Below are 26747 nucleotides of genomic sequence, written 5' to 3'. Positions count from 1 at the left end.
GATAGTATATTGCTTGCCTTCTCAGAGGGTGGTAGAGGAGCTTGAGGGAGGGAAAGAATTTAGAACTCAAAAATTTTTTTTAAAGAATAAGAAGTCAGATTAAAAAAAAAAAGTATTTTTGTAGTCCAGGCAAAAATGGTGACAGTACAAATGGAAATAAAGGGATAGGCTTATTGGATGTGGGAGCTGAAGAGATGAAAGTAGTAAGGAAGACCTTGAGGTTATAAACCTAAGTGACAGACAGCATGGTGGTAACTGTAATCAAAAGAGGAAAGTTTGGAGAAGAGATGTTATAGAAGAGCTTTTCTTTTTGGATGTGCAATCAGGAGATACCATCATGGCTTATTCTGCTGGAGATATCCAAAAAGCAGTAATACGAGATGAGAGTTCTGCCTAGGGAATGAGGCTATGTATATTGATATTTGAATAATCTGTGTATTCCTGTTAATGGAGCCCATGGATATGAGTAGGATCCGTGAAGAAGTGAGTATAGAGAGAAGAGCACTGAGGGGAGAAGCAGGTGATCCTGTGCAAGAACATTGGATTTGAAATCACAAGACTAGATTCAAGTTGCATTGCTGAAACTTAATACCCTGATCACCATGGGCAAATCACTTAAAATTTCCGTAACTCAGTTTCCTGTTCTAAAGAAAAAAGATGGAGTTTGACTAGATGACTTCTGAACTCCTTTCTAGCTCTAGAACTATGATCCTTTCTATAATCTATGGTTCAATACTCTGTCATGTATTAGTTATGTGATCTTTAACCTTTAACCTCGGAAGGCCTCAGTTACCTCATGTGTAAAATGAGAGGATTGGACTAGTCTCTACTGCCCCCATCATGCCTTTGTAAGATACATGCCTTGATAGTAGGAGATGAATAATGATCTTGATGAAAGTGACTTCTTTCTGTAGCAGTCATTGAGGAGGAAGAGCCAGTTGACTTTGTTAAGAGTATTGGAGTGACTAGGGAGTACAGAGTTGTAATTGCTCTTTGATTTATAATCTTAGAGGAGAATTTCCTGGGTTACTGAGAAATTGAATGACTTTCCTGTGGTTATACAACCAATATGTGTCAGGTGATCTCCATGCTTCCTCCCCAAATAGAAAATCTCTCCTCAAATACATGTAGGGTTATCAAATCAAAAGAAGAGTAGATTTGATCTGCTTATCTCAAATTCAGAATAGGGTAAATTTGGTGGTGTTCTACACTGAGACATTTTGGTTCAGCATGAGAGAAAAACCCCTAACAAATTGTCCAAAAATATAATTAGCTGCTTTGGAATAGATAGATAATGCATAGTTCTCTCTTCATAAAAATCCCTAGAGATGGATGTAGTACAAATTCTTTTGGTAATGCATTCTAATAATAATTAGGAAGTTCTTGATAAAATTATCTAAGTTCCTCTTGTAATTTTAGGCCTCTCTTCTCTTTCCTTCCTCTTCAGTCCTCAAGGGAAATCTAAAACAACTCTGAGTTTTCACTCACCCTGTAAATATATCCCTTCACGTAGCTGAAGACTTCATTAAATTCCTACATAGCCATCCTTCTGCAGGTTATATAACCATATTTCATAAGTACTTCATTCATTCTTTTATTCATTCAACCATCATTAATTCCTGTTTTGTGTCTTTATGCTGCTAAAAGAGTGTGAAGAGTTAAAGAAGTGAGACCTGGGCCCTGAATCAATGAAAGAATTAAATAAAAACTCATTTGTTAAATGCTTACTATTTGCCTCAGGCCCAATGCTAAGTAAGCGTAGAGATACCAATACAAAAGAGAAACCATTGCTGTTCTCAAGGAATTTATATTCCTTTGTTGGAAGATAGTACATCTAGTGGAATGGTGTTTGGAAACTACTAGTCAACCACTGTGGAGGAGGTCATCTGGTGAGCCCCAGGAAGAGCAGTGCTCTCCCCACCACACAGCATTCTTCTTTGTTTCTAGCCTACTGCAAAAGTCATCATCCAGGGAAGTAACCCTTGATGGGGATTCCACCTTGTACCTGCCTCTGCAAATGTCCTCAGCAGTCACATATAAAGAAGACCCAGAAAAGAAAGCTCTTGATGCCAAAGTTCTTGGCCATCGACTGATATGGTTTTATCTTTTTTATACGAGTGCCTCAATCTTTATTAAGTATAGTTTGCCTTCCTCTCTAAATATGGAATAAATGCAGCATGTAACTTTGAAGTTGGTCTTCTATACTGTAATTCTTTCTGTCCTTCCTTCTCTTCTACTTTGTACATTTTCTACTGATACCTTTTGTTTGTACATCACCTAAATTTCTCTCTCTTTCTATAAAGCCATCCATTCAATAAAATAAATTTTTTAAGAAGGAAGAGGAAAAAAGAAATCAGCAAAGGAGCAGGAGGGAGGTATCTTTTTCTCTTTCTTTTTGGAGGGCCAAACCTTGATCTTTATAATTTCACAACCTTCAGTTTCAATTATACTGAGGCTATTCTTGACATTTACATTGTTGTAGTAGTCATGGCACATGTTTTCCTGGTTCATGTAAGTCTTTCCATTCTTCTCTGTATTCATTATATTTTTTGTTTCCTATATCACAGTAATATCATACTACATTCATATACCACAACTTAATTAGCCATTCTTCAGTTAATGAACATCTTTATTTCCAGTTTTTTTTCTACTAAATAAATGCAGTTACAAGTATTTTGGCAAATGTTAAACCTTTCTTTCTGTTAATAACCTCTTTGGGTATATACTTAACAATGTAACATCTAGGTCAAAGAGTATGTGTATATATATTTATATATATTAACTATCATATCTGGATTTGCTTTTCAGAATAGTTATACCAGTAGATACATCCACCACATTCACTAGTGTGTGTGTGTGTGTGTGTGTGTGTGTTTGTGTGTGTGTTTTCTTTCCACACTCCACTCAAATATTGACTCTAACCTTCTTTGCCCATTTTCTTGGTGTAAGGTTGCTTTGAAAACCTCTTGTTTTGATTTGAATTTCTCTAATTATTCATGAGTTAGAGGCATTTTTTCATATGGTCAAGTTTGCTGTTCATCTTTTCAGTACTGTTTGGTCATATCATTTGACCATTATGGGGAAATGGATTTTGGTCTTCTGTTAAGGGATTATAAGTCTTAGAAATCAAAGCCAAAGATATTTGATATAAATATTTTTCTTAATGAATTGTTTCTTTTCTTATCCTAGATGAAATAGGTTTGTGTAGAAGTTTTTCAATTTCCCATAATCAAAATTACTCATTTTATCTTTTGTAATGATCTTTATCTTATTTGGTTAAGAATTCATCCCCTACGCTTAGCTGTGTCATTTGCTTCTCTTCTAGTTTTTTATAGTATAATCTTTAAAAGTTAGGTCACTTACCCATTTGAAATTAGTTACAGAATATAGTGTATGATGTTGATCTAAGCCTAATTTCTGCACTTTCCTAGCAGTTATTATCAAGTAGGGGGACTTTTCTACCTTTAAGTAACAAATGTTTTTGAGTTTATTAAGTACTGGGTTATGAGTTCAATTATTTCTTATTCTTTCTTGTCCACTTAGTTCCATTGATCTATTTTTTCTATTTTTAAAAACTGTACTAAATTACTTTGATGATTGCTCTTTATCTGGTATAGTTTGAATTCTGGAATTACTATTCCCTCTTCATTTCTTTCTTTTTTCATTATTTTCCTTGATATAATTCTGGTGATTATATAACTTTGAAATATATAAGTTTGATATATAATACTTTAATATTCAGAACTATCATTCAATACCCCTTCCCTCAACTGATCCCATATGCTTATTTTAGTAAGTATAAACAAGTTTGTTAGATTTGTGTTCTCAGGGTCTGATTTTAGGGATTCTTCATGTCCCTGGCTTTGCCTGAACCCTCTACCCTGATGTGAAAAGAAGTTGTTGATCTTGACTCTGCCCAGTCTCACAAAGGAAAGGAAAAGAAGAGATGCCTGGAAGCCTCAGGAAAAGGGCAAGGTGTGGCACAGAAGCTACTCAGAGCTGCAAGTTAGAAGGGGACAAAGGGTCAAGAAAGTCAGCTGGAAACCTAACTGGGGCCATTTATCTCCCTCTGGAGGCTAATGAGGGCAGGGCCTCAGGCACAGTCTGCCCTTAGGTTCCTTATCTCAAGGACTCTGGCCTGAGAGGCCCAGCTTTAAGGGCATGAGGAGAAATGGAAAGGGTGAGAAAGGAAAGGAAGAACAGGAGGAGAATTTTCAAACTTAAGTGTGGGAGACACAGGGGAAATCTGAAAGATCTAAGGTTCAAGTGAGAAAGCCACTTTAAAAAAAAAAAAACACAAAAAAACCCACTTCACAAGTCTATGAACCAACTAAGACTATCATGAAGTCCAAAGGAAAATTGAACAATACTACAAAAAAAAAACCCCAAAGTAGTACATTAAATTAATATAATATTAAAGAAAATGAATCAATATTTCTCAGTACAAGAATTTTGGTGATTATATAATGAACATGGGAAAAGCGAGAAAAATTCTAGGATGATACAAAAAGGGAAATTAATCTCTTAGAAGAAATGACAAATTTAGGACAGAAATCAGAGCTCTCGATATAGCATTAATAACACAGACAACTGTGTAGCATAAATTGAAGGCATGATGAGGAATCTCTTAAAAGAGGAAGCTCTGAGAGAAAATTAGCAGGTTTAGAACATACACATATTGAAGTAAAGGAAAATTTGCCAGACTAGGAGCAAAAGAAAATGGTGAAAAAAGAATAAAACTCTATGCAAGCTAGAATGACTTGAGTTTGAAGATAGAATATAAGAACACTTCAGGTTCACAAGTTTCTCCAAAGAACACGAGAAACAAAAAACACCATTATAGAGGAAATAACACAAGAAAACTTCTAGAACTTATGCAAAGGCAACAAAGTGCTGATCAATGGAATAGATTGCTACCAGAACAACAAAAAACAGCCAACAAATAAATACTTCATATTCCAAAGCATGTAGTGATTGATCAAACAGTATTTACAATAATAAAATTTTCATAGAACCAGAGAAAAGACTTTCAAGTATGAAGGAGCAATTTGAATAACAGATTCATTACACATTTTCAAGAAATCTTCACACCCATTAGAATAATATATTCAAGTGCCCATAGATTTGGATCTAGAAGGGAACTCCAGATTGTTGGGTCTTACTTCCTCCATTTTATATATAAGGAAACTGAGGTATAGAGAGTTTAAGTAACTTGTGTAGAGCCCCAGAGATCATCCTGCAAGCCCAAATAATACATCCTGCAAACTGAACCTAATCATCACTGAAAAAAGATGGGCATTTAGTGAAAGGGTGTAAAAAGGAAAATTTAAGTATTTATAGATATATATTAGAATGTGTGGCTGCCAGGAATCAACAATTCCGGTTGATTCCGTAATTAAATCAGACCCAAGTCATCATCGGGTTGAGGAGTTTATTTCCAATCTGGTAGGTAAAAAGTAGGAATAAAGAGAAAGGGAGAGGCTAGTCCAGGCCAAAGGCCAGGACAGAGAGAGAAGGTTAAAAGGCTAAATAAATGAAGCTGTAAGCCACAAGGCCCAACAGCCAGATAGGCAGAGTTTAGAATTGACCCAGCTAGGCCAAGGAAGTCAGCCTAACTTACCCACGTGACAATATAGAGTGTAAGCATTCTGTGGTCTCAGGAGATGCTTCTGCTCCCAGTTCGAGTCGGCAACAGCCCCCACAGGAAGTTCACTAACTTACTTAAAGAGATCGTGTCTTTCATCACTTCCTGTGGTCCACCTCTAATTCAAATGGACAAATGGCAGTTTCTACATTGAGTCAGGACATCATTGGTGAAATGTGTAATGGAATTCGGAGATGGACTGGTCATATGGTGAGGGGCAAAGATAATAATAGATGGAGTGCTCCTCTGGCATTTTTGTAATGTCAGCAGAAAGCAATGGAAGACATGGGCAAGAAGGATGGGTGACCATTTCATCACTGGAAGGAACATCCAGATTTATGAGATCATAGCTCTATTTGAGTGTTTGAGTAATAGTATTTATGTGGCAAATTTCTCTGTTTTATAGGAGAATAAGCAAGGTAAAAAGTCTATTGTGAGAACTGGCACAAATTGAGGAACAGAACCAAAGTTTGACATATGTGTCTGTCTAGTGTGGTAAACTTGTTCACAGCCCAAGTAAACTATAATAGATAAATTGAGTGATAAGCACATGGGCTGATTTGTGCTCCTCCATTTAACAAGTTTTCTGAAGCCACTGTTTGGTCTTCATTTCATTTAATGGGATTCAGACATATTTTTTTTCCGTGGAATGCAGTAAATCAGAAGGGGAAAAGGTAGCCAGTAAGATGTAAGAGCCCATCCTTTCATTTGATTAAAAAATGCTAGAAGATTATTTAGTCAAGTAGCTTTACCTAGTAACATACTGCTGTCTAGGAGACAGAAAGCTTTTCCATCTAGTTCTTTTGCCTAAGGTTATTTGTTATGCATATTTCTTAGGATTAGTATTAAATTCCTTCTGTTGAATTTCCTAATGCTTGTGATTTCTTTTGTACTTTGTCATTGAAAATTAATCCTAACTTTCCTATAATCTCTGGTTTTGATTTGACTTTACAGTAATCTCATTTGAAAGATTCACTGACCTTATTTTGAGGATCTTTAATGAGATCCTTTCTTCTTTAAGTTTAAATTTTGAATTAAATCAACCTTCTTTAATTTGATTTAAGTTGATTATTAATTTTATCAACTTTATCAGTTTGTAATTTTTGTCAGTGCACTTATTCCCAAACATATTAGGGTTGTCTTCTTTTTCTTGCATTTGAATTCAGTTGAAGAAAACAGAAGATTTTGTGACTTTCTATATATTTTGTCATTCTGAATTTAGTATCTACCTTTTTTCCAATAGCTTATTTAAGATTTTGAGAATGAAGAATGATTTAATATGTCAACAAAAGGACTTAGTTTCAATAAATGCCTAGGTTGTTTGTTTTGCTTAAACAATAGTCAAGCCTATTACAGATATCTTGTACACAGCCTTTTATAACCATTTCCACTCTTAAAATGACTTCTCAAAATTTTTTTTTCCACCCAAGTTTCTCTTGATTCCTCTGGTTTACTTTTTGCTACTATATAGACCGAAACAGATTTTCCTGTGATAAAAAAAACCCAAACAAACAATGTTTTAAGTTGCAAGGGATGGTTTTAGTGCATGTTTGGGTCAGACAGTAACTTTCAGAATTACAAGGGTGCATATCCTTGGTGGTTCTGAGGTCTATGGGGAACCCTGAGGATTTTGAGATCTCAAGTAAAGATATCCAGTATTTGACAGAAGTTTAAATCAGAATGAGATATTGGGGATAGAGAGAGGGAAGTGTTTATTTTTGTCATCATTTGAAGAATTCTGACTTAAATGTGATAGGTTTTCAGTCCTCCACTTTGATAAATATGTTCCAGCTTCATAAAATTAGTTATTAGAGTTAACTATTTTTGAGGGGCTGGAAGAGAGAAATCTAGACCTGATTTTATCAGTGTAGTAGATTTCCTGTTTGGAATCTCTCTCTGCTAATGCTGACTAGTAGCTCTTATGCAATTTAGGTAGTTGCCAAGAAGAAACAGATTAGTTGTGGTTACCTTTATGGTCACACAGATAGTATATATATATATTAGAGTCAGAACTAGACCACAGGTCTTTTTGACTCCAAGAGTTCTCTTTTCATCATACCAAGGGGCCTCTCACCGGAGTTGGCAGATTTTAGTTTATTTTTTTCTTCCTCTGTTTTCCTTTTGCCTCTTCTGGTGGAGGTGTATAAAGAAGATAAAATTCTGGCAGGGAGTCAAAAGATCTGAATTTAATCACCAGTTCTTTCACTGAGTATCTGTGTAATTTTGGACAAGTTAAGTGACTTTTCTGGGCTTCAATTTCATCAACTAAATTAAGGAGGTTGGCCTAGATCAATAGTGTCAAACTCAAATAGAAACCAGATCTTTTCAGGCTTATTTATTGATTTAGAATACAAAAATAACATTATTAAGGTCGTATTTTTATTTTGTTAAACATTTCCTAATTACATGTTACTCTGGTTAATCAGTGGGTCATAAATTGGACACCTCTAGCCTATATAGTTTCAAAAGTCCCTTCTAATTCTAACCTCCTTTCTCTGTTCTGCATATTCTGAGATATAATATAACTATATAGTCAGTGAAAAAAATTCCCCAGGAAGAGCAATAAAAGCAAGATGGAATCAGATGTTTGGGTCATCAGCAAATAAATGATTCTAAAGAATTTGATGCTGACTATATTTTCTTTTCTAGGTACCTTTTCCTACAAGTTTGTTATAAAACAATCAGGAGATAAAATGAGATTTGATTCATAGATAATAGAATGCCCTTTCTCTTTGCCACACTCACAAAGAGAAGGACCAAGGGCAGCATTTTTAAAGCACCTTCTCTGGGCCAGATACTGTGCAGACAATTTACAGAGATGAACTGATCTGATAATACTCCCTACCCTATTTCAGGCCCTCCTCTCCTCTACCCAAATGATTACAGTAACTTTCCAGCTGATCTTTCTCCCTCAAGCCTTTTCTGCATTCTCTCCCATCTTCCATTTGCTGCTGGAGGATTTTGTCCAAAGCATAGTCTGACTACTGTGTGGTGAAAGTGAAGGGAGGAAGGTAGAAGGATTGGAGGAAGAATGAGAGAGGAAGGTAGAGGGAGGGAAAGGAAGGTAGTGGTCCTCACCCTGGGGGGGCGGTGTGAATTGACCAAAGCCCTTCCAGGCTCAAATAAAAGATCAGAGAGCAACTTTAGGGTTTAGAATAGCTAGGTTTTATTTTAATTAGAAAAGGGAAGGTCTAGGAAAAACTAGGAGGTAGATAGAAAGGGAAAAAGGCACTGAGAAAGTGCTCAGGATCAGAGAGAGTCCAGGCTGGAGAGCAGACCCTCCAGGGTAGAGAGAGAAGAAGCTCCAAACTCTCTCTTTTATACTTTCTCTGACACCTCCCACAAAGGAAGTGGGAGTTGTCAGGAGAAGCTGTAGCAGAGAGCTCTGGGAGTTGTAGGCTTACAACAATTTCAAATGACACACCACTATTAATAGTCTCTCCCACCATTAATAAACTTCTGTTATTTCTCAGACCAAATATCAGTCCTTTGTCTGGCAATCACCTGGCCCTCTCTAGGCTTAGATTTGACTCTTCTACACACATCCCACCATTCAGCAGTTAGCCTTCTTGCTCCTGGTGCATGGCTTCTTTTCCCATCTCATTACCTTTTCATGCCTGGAATTGCCAACCTCAGCTCTGCCTCTGAGTATTCCTAGCTTCCTTTGGAAGAATCACTTTACATTTTATCTTCTGAAGAGTCTTCCCAGGGCCCTTATCTCCCAGCATCTCACCTTCTCAGGTTACTTTTGAATGACTCTAAATCACGTTTTCTGTGTAGTCTCCACTGTTAAAAGGAGAGCTAGTTGAGGGCCAGGCCTCAGCACAGTGCCTGCACTTAAGAAGTGCTTAATAAGTGCTAATTGACTGATTGATCCCAAAAGTATCCTTGCTGTTAGTTGTTTCTTCAAACCCAAATAGATCAAAGTCTTCCCCAAAGACTGATGTGTCTCATTTAAGTTTGAATTTCTTCCCAGAGAACTCACATGTGACTCCTTCATTAAAAGTAATTATGGTAATACACTAAAATCTTGCAGACTTGCTTTCAGATTCCTTTATTAACTTCATTTAATCGCACATAATTTTCATCACAATTAGCATCAAATGATGACTGTTGATTAAAGCCCACAAAGTTTACATCAATTTTAGCGATTTGACAAAAACCTCATAAACTCACTAAGAATTTTCTAAGAAAAAAAGCTTTATATTTTAAATTTGTGCGTGTGTATTGGTATGTGAAATAACAGTTGAGGAACAGAAATATTCCTAGTTGAGAAATGATAAATATTGTTTAGATATTTCAGAGAGACATTTTTAGTCCTTTTTCCTTGTGGCAAAAGCACCACCTCCTTTAAAAGGCCTTTCCTGTTTTCTCTTTGCTGCCCTTCCCTCTCCCTCAAAAGTTACTTTGCATTTACCATGTATTTATATTTTTAAAATTTATGTTTACAAGCATTTATTATCTCCCTCACTCATTCCTGCCCTCCCCCTCCCACTGAACAATTAAACTCCTCAAAACAAATAAGCATAATCCAACAAAATAAATTCCCATATTGACTTTGTTCAAATCTCAGTCCTCTGGAGTCTTGGTTAGTCATTGCATTGATGAAAGTTCTTGTCTTTCAAAATTGTTTTTCTTTATAATGCTGTTGCATAAATTATTTTCCTAGTTCTGCTCATTTTATTCAGCATCACTTCAAAGAAGTCTTCCCAGTTTCCTCTGAAATTGTCCAGTTAATCATATACTGTTCCATAATATTTGACAATAAGATTTCGTTACATTCATTGATTTAGCGGTTTCCTAATTAAATGGATACCCCCTCACTTTCCCATTTTTGACTACTACCCAAAAGGAGCTATACATATTTTTGTATATAGAAGTCCTTTTCCCTTTCCTTTGATCTCTTTTGGTTATAAGCATAATAATGTTATAGTTTGGGGCAAGTAGGTGGCACAGTGGATAAAGTATTGGGACACCAAGAGTCAGATATGACTGAAACATGTGAATGACAACTTCACATCTGGCCAGGACTAGATAGGTCCCACCACATTCTAACATTCTCAGACTATATCTGGCATTGTGTTAGCGCTGAGTATTATATTTCAGGAAAAGTCTTGCTAAACTGAAGAGTATCCAGAAGAGGACAAGGAGGATGATAAAGGGCTTCATGGTCTTGTTATAGGAGAGTCAATGAAAGAAACTGGAGATATCCATTGTAGAGAAGAGAATCTATGGGGTATGCGGGGGGGGGGGGGGGGACCAGCAGGGTATGACAACTCTTCTCCAGAATTTGAAAAGCTATCATAAGGAGGAAGAATTAGACTTGTCCTGCTGGTCATCAGGGGGCAGGACCAGAACTAAGTAGAAGTTACAAAGAGGCCAATTTAGGCTCCATCTAAGATGCCTCTGTTTCCTTTCTTCTAGTACTAACAGGTCCTGCTCCTGACTGTTTTGCTAAAGTCTTTCTAGTGTCTATTGTCTCTGGCAATGCTCAGTACCACCATAGGTCATACTCTTAGCATGTCTTGCCCAGATTGTTACAAAAGCTGTATAAGATCTTTTTGATTCTAGCCTTTTTCCACTCAAGTCCATGCTCTAGGCCACTACCAGATGAATGATCTTAACATCAAACTCTAAAAGTTTGCATCTTGCATTCAGCCCACACTTGGTCTGAAAAATCTTCAATGGCATCTTATTGCCTAGAGGACGCCATCCATACTTTCCAAGCTGACATTTGAGATGCTCTACAATTTGGCGTCAATTTATTTTTCTAATTACCTCCCCTCTTTACATTGATCCTTAGTACAAACCTTTCAGGATAACCAAATTAGTGTCCTTTATTTCATGAACAGTTTGTTTATATTGTTCTCCCTGCCTAAAATATCCTTCTCCTTTCCTTCTATTAAAATTATAACTACCTGCTAGGTGTGAGGTGATACCTCAGAGTTGTTTTGATTTGCATTTCTCTATTAGAGATTTAGAACACTTTCTCATGTGCTTATTGATAATTTTGATTTCTTTATCTGAAAATTTCCTATTCATGTCCCTTGCCCATTTATTGATTGGGGAATGGCTTGATTTTTTTGTACAATTGATTTAGCTCCTTGTATATTTGAGTAATTAGACCTTTGTCAGTTTTTTGTTATAAAGATTTTTTTCCCAGTTTGTTGTTTCCCTTCTGATTTTGGCTACATTGTTTTTGTTTGTACAAAAGCTTTTTAATTTAATGTAATCAAAATTATTTTACATTTTGTAATTTTTTCTAACTCTTGCTTGGTTTTAAAATCTTTCCTTTTCCAGAGATCTGACAAGTATACTATTTTGTATTTGCCTAGTTTACTTATAGTTTCCTTCTTTATATTCAAGTCATTCACCCATTCTGAATTTATCTTGGTGTAGTGAGATGTTGATCTAAACATAATCTTTCCCATATTGTTTTCCAATTTTTCACAGCAGTTTTTGTCAAATAGTGGGTTTTTAGCAGATTGGCTAAAACGATAGCAGGGGAGAGTAATGAATGTTGGAGGGGATGTGGCAAAATTGGGACATTAATGCATTGCTGGTGGAGTTGTGAACTGATCCAACCATTCTGGATGGCAATTTGGAACTATGCCCAAAGAGCACTAAAAGATTGCCTGCCTTTTGATCCAGCCAAAGCATTGCTGGGTTTGTACCTGAAAGAGATCACAGGGAAAAAGACATATACAAAAATATTTATAGCCACACTCTTTGTGGTGGCAAAAAAAATGGAAAATGAGGGTATGCCCTTCAATTGGAGAATGACTGAACAAATTGTGGTATATGCTGGTGATGGAATACTATTGTGTTCAAAGGAATAATAAACTGGAGGAATTCCATGTGAACTGGAAAGACCTCCAGGAATTGATGCAGAGTGAAAAGAACAGAACCAGGAGAACATCATACACAGAGACTGATACACTGTGGTAGAATCGAATGTAATGGACTTCTGTACTAGCAGCAATGCAGTGATCCAGGACAATTCTGAGGGATTTATGGTAAAGAACGCTACCCACATTCAGAGGAAGAACTGCAGGAGAGGAAACACAGAAGAAAAACAACTGCTTGAACACATGGGTTGATGCAGACATGCCACCCTAGTGCAATTATCAATAATATGGAAATAGGTCTGGATTGATGACACATGAAGAAACCAGTGGAAATGCACGTTGGCTACAGGGAGGGAGGATTGCGTGGAGAGAGTAAGAACATGAATCATGGAACCATGGAAAAATTTTTTCTAAAAAATAAATAAATAAAAGCAAAGTAAATAAATAAAATGAGATGAAATTATAACTACCCTTCAAGATACAGCTGAAATTTAACTTTCTCCATTAAGCTCTATCTGATCCCTCTAACTTTCATTAATATCTATCTTTTCTCTTTTTTGAAATACACTCAATTATTTCAGAGGACCAGTGATAAATAACTTATCTCCTGGCAAGTGATAGCCGATACAGAATGATACACACATTTTTGGACATGGCCAATATGGGAATTTGTTTTGCTTTTCAATGTATATTTGTTACAATGGTTTTCTTTTTCTTTTTCACTTCATTGTGAAGGTAAGGTGAAAAATAAGTGCTAGATAATTGGAAAATTAACTTAAAAAAAGGAACATACTACTTTGTTACTTTGAATTTTCTTTGTGTATATCTTGCCTCCACAGCCAGATTGCAAGCAGAGTAAGGGCAGAAACTTCATTGTATCCCCTACATCGAATAGCTCAGGCTTATATATGTGGTAGTTGATAAATATTTACTGAAAACTTATGTTGGGGATTGACCAAATTTATCCTGTAAAAGCATATGCTGTCAGAAATATCATGCAAATTATTTGCTTTAATGTGGGAAAAAGTTCATCTGTAAGTAACTGCTTTAGAAATTATAGAAATAGAAAAAATTTAGAAATTATAGAAATAGAAAAAATAGAAATTTTATATTTTGTACCGCTTTTGTTTTATATTTCAGGGCTTTTGGGAAAGATTCTAATTGCCATCCGAGATGGAGGCTTTGAAATTTCAGCTATGCAGATGGTAGGTATTTTGTAGTGAATGATGACTTATATTTAAAAATAATTTCATTTCTGATTTTAGTGAATTTTTTCATGAAACATTATTCATGTGGACAAATAAATTCACTTAATTAAAAATAAGGAGCATATTTACCTGTAAAATGGATTTTGGTTAGAATGTCTTTCCTCATATGTCTTTTTACTGTCAAGTGTTATCTATAATTCAGTACAGTTCTGTTTACAAGGAGAAGGTTCTGTTCCAGGGGTGCTCTTCAGAAATCTCAGCTGAACTTATATCTGCCTTTAGAGAAGAGGTCAAAGAGTCCTTCACTTCCATGAAAGCACTCAGCGTTGGTCCTGGAATTTCCCTATTTGTTTAGTTGGCTACTCTACTATTTTATACCATTGTAGCTGATTTGTTTCCCCTACCATCTCTTCTTTAACCTCTGGCACACATGAAGAGGTGGCCATTTTGGGGAAAACAAACCCCTTTACAGGCATGAGTGGTCCCATTCCATCTCTTCTCTTCTAGGAGATCACTATCTCTCTTATCCCCACTGTCACTAATCTTTAGTCTTTCTACTGACCCTTTCTCTAGTGCCTACAAACATATTCACGCTTTAAAAAATTCTCACTTGAGTCACCCATCTCTAAAAGCTATCCTATCCTATATCTCTTCTCTCTTTCATGGGCAATCTTCTTAAGAAAGCCATTTACAATTGGTGCCTCCTCTTCTCTTCTCTTTGTTTCAGCTTCCCTAAAATCTGGCTTCCAATTCCATCATTCAACTGAAACTGCTTTCTCTAAGATGATCTCTTAATCACCAGATCTAATAGCCTTTTTTTAATTTGAAAAATTTTATTTAATGAATTAATTTAGAATATTTTTCCATGGTTAAATGATACATGTTCTTTCCCTCCCTTCCTCCCGCCCTGCTCCCTTAGTCAATGAGCAATTCCACTCGGTTTTACATGTGTCATTGATTAAGACCTATTTCCATATTATTAATATTTGCATTAAAGTGATTGCTTAGAGTCTACATCCCCAATCATATCTCCATCAACCCATGTGTTCAAGCAGTTGTTTTTCTTCTTTGTTTCTGCTCCCACAGTTCTTTCTCTAGATGTGAATAGTGTTCTTTCTCATAAATCCCTCAGAATTGTCCTGGATTATTGCATTGCTGCTAGTAGAGAAGTCCATTACATTTGATTGTACCACAGTGTCTCTGTATAATGTTCTCCTGGTTCTCTTCCTTTCACTCCGCTTCAGTTCCTGGAAGTCATTCCAGTTCGCATGGAATTCCTCCATTCATTATTCCTTTGAGCACAATAGCATTCCATCACCAGCAGATACCACAATTTGTTTAGCCATTCCCCAATCAAAGGGCATCCCCTCATTTTCCAATTTTTTGCCTCCACAAAGAGTGTGGCTATAAATATTTTTGTGCAAGTCTTTTTCCTTATGATCTCTTTGGAGTATAAACCCCAGCAGTGGTATGGCTGGGTCAAAGGGCAGGCAATCTTTTAGTGCCCTTTAGGTATAGTTCCAAATTGCCCTCCAGAATGGTTGGATCAGTTCACAACTCCACCAGCAATGCATTAATGTCCCAATTTTGCCACATCCCTTCCAACATTTATTACTTTCCTTTGCTGTTATTTTTTATTACTTTCCTTCACCGCTTTCTCCTGGTTCTCCTCCTACCTGTGTGGCTACTCCTTCTTAGTCTTTTGTTGGATTTTCATCTAGGTTGCACCTGTTAACTATGTATGTCCCTACAGTCTCTTTTCTTTGCCTTCTAAACTCTTTCATATATTGATTTTATCATTACCCAGGTATTCAATTTTCATGTTTATACAGGTGATTCTCTGCTTTATTTGCCCAATGTTAATGTCTCTCTACTGACCCTTAGTCTCACATCTCCATCTTTTGGACACTTTGAACTAGATGTGTACTATTGACATCTTAAACTAGCATTTCCAGAGCTGAGTTCATTATATTTTCCCCTCAACTCTTTCCTATTGTGCACTTCTCTATTACCATTGAGGGTACCACCTTCTTTCTAGTCACCTGGGTTGGCACACTCATTCCCTGGATCACATCTGTTGGAAAGTTTTGTTTCCATTTTCACAGCAGCTGTCATATATGTCCTTTTGTCTCCATTCTCATAGTTACCATTTTGGTGCAGACCCTCATTACCTTATACAGGTACTGTTGCAATAGTCTCTTCTTTAGTTTCCTAGCCTCTCTTCTTCTCTCTTCTCTCCCTAATTCAGTCCATCTCCTCCTCCATAGCCAAAGTGAAATTCCTAAGGTCTGACCATGTCACTTTCCCTTTTTTCCCCCCATTTCCGTCCCTCTCAGTAAACTCCAGTGGCTACCTGTTACTTCTAGGATCAAATATAAAATCTATTTGGCTTCTGAAACATTTTATAACTAGGTTGCATCAGCAAGATAGAGGACTAGACATTTTCTCCTATAATCCTAAACTCTGAAACCTCCCCAAAACAGGAATTCGGTGGAAGAGATAGAGACCAAGAACCCTAATATTGTAATAACCTGAGGAACTACTAGCAGGGAGGATTAATCCCTAACTCAGTCATTCAGTACCTCCTCCCCCAGTACCACCATACTCTGGCTGGACTGCCAAAGACAGGCCAACTCACAGGCTTGTAACAGAACTCAGCTCTGCCCTGTTCTCACCATCTGTGTTATGGAAAAACAAAAGTGATAAGTTTACTTTGACTTTAATTACAAAATGGCAGGCTTCTGTGCTACAACAAAGTGCAATCAGAGATCTAAGGAAGAGACATGGGGTTGGAATGTCAGCATATATGGCAGTCTACTGTACCAGAAGAGACATGGCACCCAACTATGGCCAATTCTGTCTCCCTATAGGTCACTTGTATCATAGATTGATGTGAGTGAACTGAGAGATGAATTTGAAGTCCACTTCCCCAGAAAATCACCATCAAAAAGGAAGGAGTCAGAAAGGGAGTTAAGGGAATACAAGGGGGCAAAAGTCTGAATTTGGCAAAGGTCTTAGGAAGAAGAGAAATCAGTCACAGACCTTGAGCATAAGCAGATAAACCAACTGGGGAGATACTAAAAACAAAATGGAATATAACTTCCTGATCAGCTAAATGAACACAGGCACCTATGAATAAATATTGAAAGAGAAAGGAAAATAAATTATTACCTGAGATGAGGCAGAGGATTTTATGTATTCTTGAGAGAGCATAAAAACTCTACAAAATATTTCTGAATGATTTAGAAGACGAAAAAGAGTTGTGAAAGCAGGATTTTTGGCCTGTATAGCAGAAATAATTGGCAGAACAGAAAATTTGGATCTATAGTGGCAAGTCTCTTCAAAGCAACAAAAGATGGAATAACTAATTGGGAATTCAAATACATAGAAAGTGAAGAATAATCTGGAAGAAGGAAAGCAAAAAAGTGATAACATCAAAAGAGAACATAGTCTTTATACGAGCGGTTCCCAAACTTTTTTGGCCTACTGCCCCCTTTCCAGAAAAAAATATTACTTAGTGCCCCTGGAAATTAATTTTTTTATTTGAATAGCAATTAATAGGAACAATAAATGCACCTGTGGCCATCACCACTCCCCTGGATCGCTGCAGCACCCACCAGGGGGCGGTGGTGCCCACTTTGGGAATCACTGCTCTATACAAACAAAACATTGATCTAGAAGACAGTTTTCAGAGAGATAACTTTAGGATTATGGGTGTCTCTGAAGAATAGGTCAAAGCTTTTGGCTACCATACTTTGGGCAGGGAGAAAGGGGTAGGGGAGGACAGAGAGAGGAAGAAAAGGAAAAAGTAGAAGAGGAGGGAGGTGAAGGAGAGAGAAAAATGAGGAGGAAGAGAAGGAAGAAGGTCTAGCAGATGTCTAGATAAATGAAGTTCTATAATACCACTAGATCATACTTATGTGCCAGGACACTCAAATGATAAACACATCTAGTTCTCCTCCATTGACTTTCATCCACATATTCTTTTTCATGATTCTTCCCTTGGTCTTTTGGATTTCCTTACAAGTATACCATTTGATATTGTCATCAAGCCAACAAATGACTCCTCCTTCAGGTCCCTTGAGTTGGGAATCACCAGTTACCATTGAACCCAAACAGGCCCTTTGTTTCTTCTTCTGACCTTTATTGGATCATCTTGATTTCTTCTGTGAGTCTACTTTTTATTCTTTGGAGAACAAGTAGGTTCTTTCTCCTCCAAGAATCCATCTCTCTGTGTTGGGAAGAGCCTCAGATTTGTTGAAGTTTCCTTCTATCTTCGTTTTGTAATTCTTTTGCTATTCTCTAATATCTTGACAAAAGTCAAGTCTCCTTTCCTCACCTTCAGTTATTTTTTTCAGTCAATTAATCAGTAAACATTTTTTAAGCATCTACTCTATGCCAAACACTATGTTTAATGTTGCGGATACAAAAAAGAGACAAAAGACAATCCCTTCCCTTAAGAAGCTCACAATCTAATGGACTTTTGCTCTTTGAATCCTTGCTTCTTTTTCTTTTGGAACATTTCATTCTTCCTAAAAACCTCAAATGTGAAGAGACATTCAAATGAGTCCTTTTAGCTCAAGGATGAAACCTACATTTGGAGCACAGATAAAGAACACTTGGTTGTGGTAGCAATACAAACAAAGCTCACTTGATGAAAACTACTGCATGATTTCCCCTGTGTTTCTGAGTTGAGATTTTCAGCCTTTTTTTTTTTTAAACAAAACAACTTTTATACAAGTTTTGCTACAAAGGACAGTTATTTAATTTTTAATTATGGTTCAATTTAGTTTTTTTTTTAATTTAGTTTTAATGTAAAGTACATGTCAAGGGAAAATATTCCATCTTGCATGAAGGCAAAGTTTTAAATTTTCTGTTTATTTTTTAATTCATTTGCCATTCTTTTTCTTTTAGTTCCATATGGACCGAGTTAATGTTGAAGAGTTTTATGAAGTTTATAAAGGAGTAGTAACTGACTTTAGTGTAAGTATTAGAGCAAGTGTAAAATGTTTGCAAGAAACACATACAAATACATTGAAAATGTTGTGCATCTATAGCCCAAGGAAGATTTCAACAATAACAAAATCCAACCGTTGTCAATCAATAAAAATTTATTAAGCTCTTATTGTGTGCCTAGAACTGTGCTAAATGCTTGTGACACAAAGGAAGGTATAAAATGGCTCCCTCCTTCAAAGATCTCACAGTCTAATTAGTAGAGAAGACAATACATAAAAAGAAATTGAGAAGTGAGTATGTGAGGGGGAGGGAATTTGAAGGATTCCCAGTTCAGGGTCATGATGAAGTGTAAGAGTGTAATTGGCAGGGCAGTGAGGAGAGATGGGCTGCCCTGGGTGGCGCCTGCCTTAAATGGAGGATCTGGGAGAAGCTCATCGCTGTCTACCCTCAATCCCCTCTAATCAGTACAGATGGTGCTAATGGGGTGTGAGTGTCAAGACTGATGTGCTTTTATAGCAAGAGGAGAGTCCAAGCCAGGAATTTTGAAATGCTCATGTATTGAGCCCAATGGATAACAGTGATTAAATTTGGCTACTCAGCTACTGGGGTGCAACTGCAATTAAGACTCAGTGACAAGGATGCACTATTATAGAGTCACAGGCTGACCCTGCTCACAACTGTTGGAACAATATAGCACTACACCAAGGCAGGATACACCAGGCAGCACAAGCCAGAAATGCCAATATTCAACCATGGCTAAAAATGTTCCAATGCTGATGGCACTGAACATGGAAGCAAATGAATCATGATTGTACATGAAATGGACTGAATACAGGAATAGCTTCTTCATGTTCTTATACTAAATCCAAACAAAACTGGAATCATCCATTATAGGCAAGTACGTGGCATAATAAATGAATTTGAGGAGCTATTAAAATCTAAAGAGGGAAAAGTTGAAGTTTTGTAGTCACTAAAATCTTCACTTAATGAAAGTCAAGAAATGTCTAATTGTAAAATGGATGGCAAAAACAACACTGATGTTTCAAATTATTTTGGCTTTCTTTATTATTAAATTTTATTTTAAATTAACAAATATTGGTTTTCTTTGCCTTTTCCCACCTCCACTCCAATTAGAAAATAAAACAAAACCCAACTTTATAATATACAGTCATACAAAATAAATTCCTGCATTGACCAGGTCTCCAAAAGTATGTCTCATTTTACTAACTCCTCAATGTAATTTATTATGCCTTGTAATATAGGATTTGGGAATAAAGTTATTTTTATGATATCCTTGCACTGCTTTAACAGTATAGTGTTGTATAATTAGGAGTGGAGTGTACTGTTGACAAAAAGCATAATGAAGTAATTGGCTATCATGAATGAGATGGTTCCAGTTTTGTTAGCATTGGGACATAAAGAAGGTGTTCCCGTATTTTCAAATAATTTTGGAAGGGAGGTTAGCTTACTTAGATTGAAATTATTAAAAAACCTTTTGGAATATGATAGCATAAATATAATCAGAAGATCAGTTACACCAAAACAGAGTAATATAAACAGCTAATGTTGCCATACTGTACATTCATAATATCCAAGTTACATGAAACAAAAAGCTTTCGAAATATAGGATCTTGGAGGAGAGCCAGAAGTATATGAGAGTGAGTGGTCCTGTCTGCTATAGAAGTCACATTGTGGGAACTTTCAGTGAGCCCATAGAGGATGAGTCTATATCTTAATATTTTCCAGTTATAAAAATAGTCATTTTATTCATCTGAACTGAATATGTAAAGAATAATAACAAGATAGAGACTTGTCCATTGGCATTTCTATCTGAGTCCCATTGAAAAGATCAAAAGCAATATGATAACAACAATGATGGTTTAGTGCAGTGGTTCCCAAACTTTTTTGGCCTACCACCCCCTTTCCAGAAAAAATATTACTTAGAGCCCCCTGGAAATTATGAAACTTATTTATTGAACTCAGAATGGAATGTAATACAAAAAAAGTGTGGCCATTACTGCTTCCCCTGGATTGCTGCAGTACCCACCAGGGGGTGGTAGCGCCCACTTTGGGAATCACTGTTATAGACCATATAAAATAGGAAATAGGATGAAACAGTGCTGAGAGATTATGAACAAGGTTGGCTCCAAAGATGAAAATGAAAGGCTATCTCTTCACAATTTTTTTGCAAAGGTTTAAGGATATGTATGGCACACTCAGTGTAATGTCAGAGTTTTTTGATATGTAGGTTTATATTGCTGAAATTTTTTTCTTTGTTATAATGAGTGACTTAAGGTGGGGGAAGTATACATAAGTGAATTTAGAAGATGGAAAAAAATAGAAAAAAATAAAAGCAAATAGAAAGCCCCAAACAGCTTTGAAAATTCATCAAAATTATATTGGAGCTAGAGCATTATTACAGACATCACTGTTCCCCATAAGTGCCTAGAAATATAATTCATAAAAATTTAATAACAAGGTTTTTAATAGCTATTCCCATGCTGAATATTCATAATCTTCACAATATATGGAATTAAAAGCTTTTCAAATATAGATACCCATCTGAGAAATTTGAGCCATTTGGAAAAAAGATGAGATACTTGTCATCTCTCTCATTTTCTATTACTGGAGTTATTCTAAATATGCTTTCAGTAAGTTTACAGATGACCTGATATTCCAACAGTCTTATTCAAATACACTGGCAAATTGGGCTCTGGCAATTATACTGATTAATTAACAACCTGGTTACTGTGATGCAACTTTCCCTAAGAGTCAAAGAAATGAATGGGCCATGGTAGGTAGTCAAAACTGACAGCATGATTGGTTTAATACAGAGAATACCATAGAAAGTGATAATCTCTTGGGTATGCATAGGACCTGAAATCAGGAACATCCAAGGCCAAGTCCTGCCTCTCAGATACTTTTTTTTTAAGCCCTTAACTTCTGTGTATTGGCTCCTAGGCAGAAGAGTGGTAAGGGTAGGCAATAGGGGTCAAGTGACTTGCCCAGGGTCACACAGCTGGGAAGTGTCAGAGGCCAGATTTGAACCTAGGACCTCCCATCTCTAGGCCTGGCTCTCAATCCACTGAGCTACCCAGCTGCCCCCCTCTCAGATACTTCTGAGCTATGTGACCTTGGACAAATCATTTAATCTCTCTGGGCCTCTATCCTTATTTATAAAATGGAGATAATAATAGCATGTCATACTGTTGTTGTAGAGATCAATTGAATTAAAATATATAAAGTACTTTGCAACCTTTAAAGCACTATATAAATGTTAACTAAATATTTTGTTTCTGTAACAAAGAAAGCTACATCAGAACAATACTTTCAGTGCAGTGATTCTGAGGGTCAAAGATGGGGAAGTAGTCCATTCCTGACATGCAGGATAACTCATGTAAAAGCACATTTAGGTTATGAATATTAGTATTGTAGGAGACACATTGGACTCTAGAAATAGCTATTAGGCCTATTTGCCTAGAATAGTAGACCTCAAATAAAGAGTAGTATTATGAAATAAGTCTAGAAAAGTTGTCTGGTGCTAGATTGTGGCAATTTAAATGCAAAATATTTGTATTTTGCCATGGAATCAATAGGGATTCCCTGAAGGTTTTTAAGTAAGGAATGGAGAATTCTTTGTTTTAGAAATATTCCTTTCAAGACAGATATTAAGAACCAAGGACAGTGGCACTAAATAATCCTTAGGTAATTCTAGATGTTCTAGAGGAGAAGACTGGTGGAGCCATCAACAGAAGAAAGATAACTTATGAAATTGATGGTCATCTTTTTCTCTTTTAGGACATGGTGACAGAATTGTATTCTGGTCCTTGTGTAGCATTAGAGATTCAACAACATTGTACAAAGACATTCCGTGAATTCTGTGGGCCTGCTGATCCTGTAAGTAAAGATTCTAAGAAAAAATGTGAAAAATTAAAAATGAACATTTTAGCCATTAAAATAATTAATACAACTACAAGTCTTTTTTGTCTTAGTTTTTGGCATTTTGATGAATCCAAGTTTTGATTAGTGACTGATTTTAAATACTCTTTGTACTCATTCAGGTTCCTACCTTTAATAACATTCACTTAACATCTTGGAGGCCTTCCTCTTTTTCTTTTATATCTTGGAGTTACCATTTGGGAGATCCTTTTTTTTTAAGTTTAAAACCATTTATTTAACAAGAATCATTAAATAAAAATTTACCAAAGTGGTTAAAAAGCCATAGGTCTAGCAATTTATATGCTTTAAACTGCAGTTCAAAAGGGCTAATAAAAAAAATCAAATGCCTAAACAATCTATCCTTCCCTCACTAACCAATCCACATCCAGTCCCTTCAGTGCACATGATAAGAAAATATTTACATGCTCTAATTACACAAAATTAAAGAGATATATTTTATGCTGAGGAATATGTACACTTCACACAATGGTAAATGAGGAAAATACAAACACTTATAAAATTACACGTAATTTATCAAAAGAGCATTATGCCTAATGGAATGGATGTTTTTGTATTTTGATATATATCCAGTGGAGCCTTTGCCCAAATCCAAATAAAATCTTTCATTTTTTATACTAAACATGGACATTTCATAACAAAATCTTGAAGAATTAATAATAGAGGATGTGTGTGTGTGTGTGTGTGTGTCTAGCAATGAAAGGCTGATATAGAGTAAATGGGCCACATGCCTCCAGGCTCCAGTGAGCTGTCAGTCAAGTTGAGAACTTGATTTATGAATATGAAAAGGATTTTGAAATGCTGCCAAAATATCACTGTATTTAAATTCATACAGTTCTAGCAGAATGCATCAGTCCTAAAGGGTAAAGGAGGACAGAAAACAGATCTCCAAATAGACTAGACACAGAAAGATGAAGGTTCTAGAGGTACCGAGTGAATTGTGTGAACTTCTGGCCACTATACAATTTGAAATACTATTTATGTTACATTTCAGAAAAAAGCAGAATTTTGTTTTACTTTATAAAAAAGTCTATGCTCATGGCAGCCTGGGACTGCTCAAGATAATATCCTAAATGAGGTTTGATGTAATACATAGAATATAAGAAAGGCCTTTTATGGGGGAAAATAACGTGAATAAAGGCAAAGATTAAAGACTGCAAATAGGATATAATTGGCAACAAGCAGATTAACTGAACTACAATGGCAGAGAGTAATGGGAAGGACAGTAAGCTAATTGAGGGTAATAGGCTGGAGATAGTATTAGAAAAGTTATGGAGATCTTTTAAGATCAGGAAAAATCGAAGTAGGGTTGGGGAATTCATGTGGAGGTCAGAGTGGTGCTGGTCTGAGAGGGCAGAAGACCCATCTGAAGAAGACATGACTGCAAAACTCTGAAGCTGTTGGCAAATTTGGTTTGGGCTTAGCTGTAGTAGGAGTTGTCAACTCTGCCTTGTATAATGTGGATGCTGGCCACAGAGCTGTCATCTTTGATAGGTTCCATGGAGTCCAAGACACTGTTGAAGGGGAAGGGACTCATTTTCTTATCCCCTGGGTACAGAAACCAATTATTTTGACTGTCGTTCCTGGCCACGGGATGTCCCAGGAATCACTGGTAGCCAGGATTTACCGAATGCCAATATCACCCTTCGCATTCTCTTCCAACCTGTTGCCAATCAGCTACCCGGAATCTTCACCAGCATTGGTGAGGACTGTGATGAGCGAATGCTGCCATCCATAACCACTGAGATCCTCAAGTCAGTGGTAGCTCGCTTTGATGCTGGAGAATTGATCACTCAGAAACAGTCTCCAGGCAAGCGAGTGAAGACCTCACAGAGTGAGCAGAGATCTTTGGGCTCATCCTATATGATGTTTCTTTGATGCCTCTGACTTTTGGGAAGGAGTTCATGGAGGCAGTGGAAGCCAAACAGGTTAGCTCAGCAAGAAGCAGAGAGGGCCAGATTTGTAGTGGAAAAGGCTGAGCAACAGAAGAAAGCATCCATCGTCTCTGCAGAGGGTGATTCCAGAGCTGCAGAGCTGATTGCCAATTCGCTGGCCACTGCAGGAGACAGCCCCGTAGAGCCTTGTAAACTAGAAGCCACAGAGGATATCACTTACCAGCTTTCCCGCTGTCAGAACATCATCTACCTGCCCGCTGGACAGTCGGTGCTCCTCCAACTGCCCCAGTGAGGCCTTCAGCCCCATTCAGCCATAATTTAATCTATAGCCTTCTCCCTGCCCCTTCCCTACCCAAAATCACTGTGAGATTTAATGATTTGGCTTACGCAAAGGAAATAAAATTAAAGTCATTTGGGAATCTTGTAAAAAAAATCAGGAAAAATTACTTGGAGTTCAGATAGTAAGAAACAAGAAGCTCTAGTGTGGGTTCTTGAGCAAGAGTAGTATGACTAGAACATACAGTAAGGTCTTCTGGGTTCTTTGTCTAGGATCAAATGGACTAGAAGATGCTAGGGGCGGGGGTGGTGGTATTGCAATAACTGAAGCAACAAAGTTCTGGACCGGGGCGGTGCAGCCCAGAACGACTTTCTCAGGTGCTTCTAGCCCCTAACAAGCTGGTTCTCCAGAGCTGGGCTGCCCATGAATTTGGAGGGTTTTCCTAAGGTTGTCACTCACAAGCCTCTCCCTGATCAGAGTCTCCAAATCCCTTTCTTCTCTAGGTGCTGCCATCCCATCTCCTTTTTCTCAAACTTCTTGAAAAAGCTGTCCACACGGGGCACCCACACTTCCTTTGCAGGATGACATCTGATGTCATCATTCAATTGAAACTGATCTATGATTAATATCCAAATCCAATAGGCTTCTCTAAGTTCTACTCCTCACTTGGCATTGGTTCCAGCCCTCATCTCCCCTCACCCACATGGCTCTCCTTCAGTCTCTCCCTCCTCGAGGTCCTCCCTAGACCCATTGAGAGTCCTTTTCCTTTTGTGCACCTCTGACCATGGGATTCACCTCTTTAATCAACCCCAGTGGCTTCCTGTTGTCTCAGGCATCTCATGTCACTTTTAAAGCCCTCCACAGCCTTAGCCCAGCCTCTCTTTTCTCACCTCACCTATGATACTGTAATTCCCATCTCTCCCCCGTCTTTACACTAGCATGTCCTTTTGCTCAGCTTATCATGTACTCCCTCCTTCCTCTGTTGTGTAGAGTTTTTCTTCCTTTAAAATAGAGAACCATCTTCTCCATGAAGCCTTTCCTGATCCTCCGACTGCTGGTACCCTCCCTCCCAGATAACCTTATATTTAACTGCTTTTTTTCATTTGTATTGATTAATTTTATGTTTATATTGTATAAACTTTCCTTCCCCATTAGAATAAGTTCCTTTTTTGAAGTGAGAAGATATTGTTTTATTTTATTTTATTTTTTTGTATTTGTATCTCCAGTACCTAGAACAGAGTCTGGCACATAGTAACTGTTCAATACTTATTGTTTGGGGGGCAACGAGGTGGCTCAATGGATAGAGAGCCAGGCTTGGAGACAGATGGTCCTGGCTTCAGATATGACTTCGGGCACTTCCTAGCTCTGTGACCCTGGGCAAGTCACTTCATCCCAGTTACCTAGCCCTTAGCCCTCTTCTGCCTTGGAACTGACACTCAGTATTGTTTCTAATACAGAAGGTAAAGGTTTATTAAAAAATACTTATTGACTGACCAAGGTGTGGGGAAGAAGTCAGGGGTTCCGATGAGCTTTGTATTGCTTGACGAGAAGAGTGAATGTCAAAAAGGACTGGGCAGTATTTGCATTGGGTTTCCTGTTCTATCACCATTGCGAGGTGTATGTTCTGGGGGTGTCCACAGCATTCCTCCCAAACTCAAGTATGTGGCTTGATTATGTGTGATAGAATTCACTTCCCAAGACTCGTCCAACCCAGCATCCCATTTGCATGCTTACGCTGTGTGAATGGATGTGAACACATGTGCATGGGGGGTGAGGGGGACGGAGGATAAAAGAGCCTGGCTGAGAATCCACACACATGGTCAGTTAGGTTAGATTAGGCTTTAATCTGCTTTCTCTATCTTAAGTGATTATTAATAAAACTCTATGGAAAATAAGAACCTGGAGTTATTGATTTAAATTTAAATTTAACAATTACTATAGAATCCCCACACAGTGTGTATT

The 26747-nt window shown here is 37.2% G+C and overlaps 1 protein-coding gene and 1 pseudogene across 1 annotated transcript in view; both read left to right on the top strand.

The window, feature by feature from the left end:
- Positions 1-26747, top strand: part of NME7 (NME/NM23 family member 7) — a 133927-nt gene that overhangs the window by 28701 nt on the left and 78479 nt on the right. Inside the window, exons 8-10 of the mRNA XM_044674875.1 lie at positions 13633-13697; positions 18615-18683; positions 22455-22553. Coding sequence (XP_044530810.1) covers positions 13633-13697; positions 18615-18683; positions 22455-22553 — 233 coding nt within the window. The remainder of the gene's footprint in view (positions 1-13632; positions 13698-18614; positions 18684-22454; positions 22554-26747) is intronic.
- Positions 23814-24800, top strand: LOC123244492 (annotated as a pseudogene).

This window comes from Gracilinanus agilis, chromosome 4 (assembly GCF_016433145.1).
Source record: "Gracilinanus agilis isolate LMUSP501 chromosome 4, AgileGrace, whole genome shotgun sequence".
NCBI classification, from domain to species: Eukaryota; Metazoa; Chordata; class Mammalia; order Didelphimorphia; family Didelphidae; genus Gracilinanus; species Gracilinanus agilis.
Note: the sequence above shows the minus strand (reverse complement) of the source record. Positions and strands in the feature narration are given on the sequence as shown.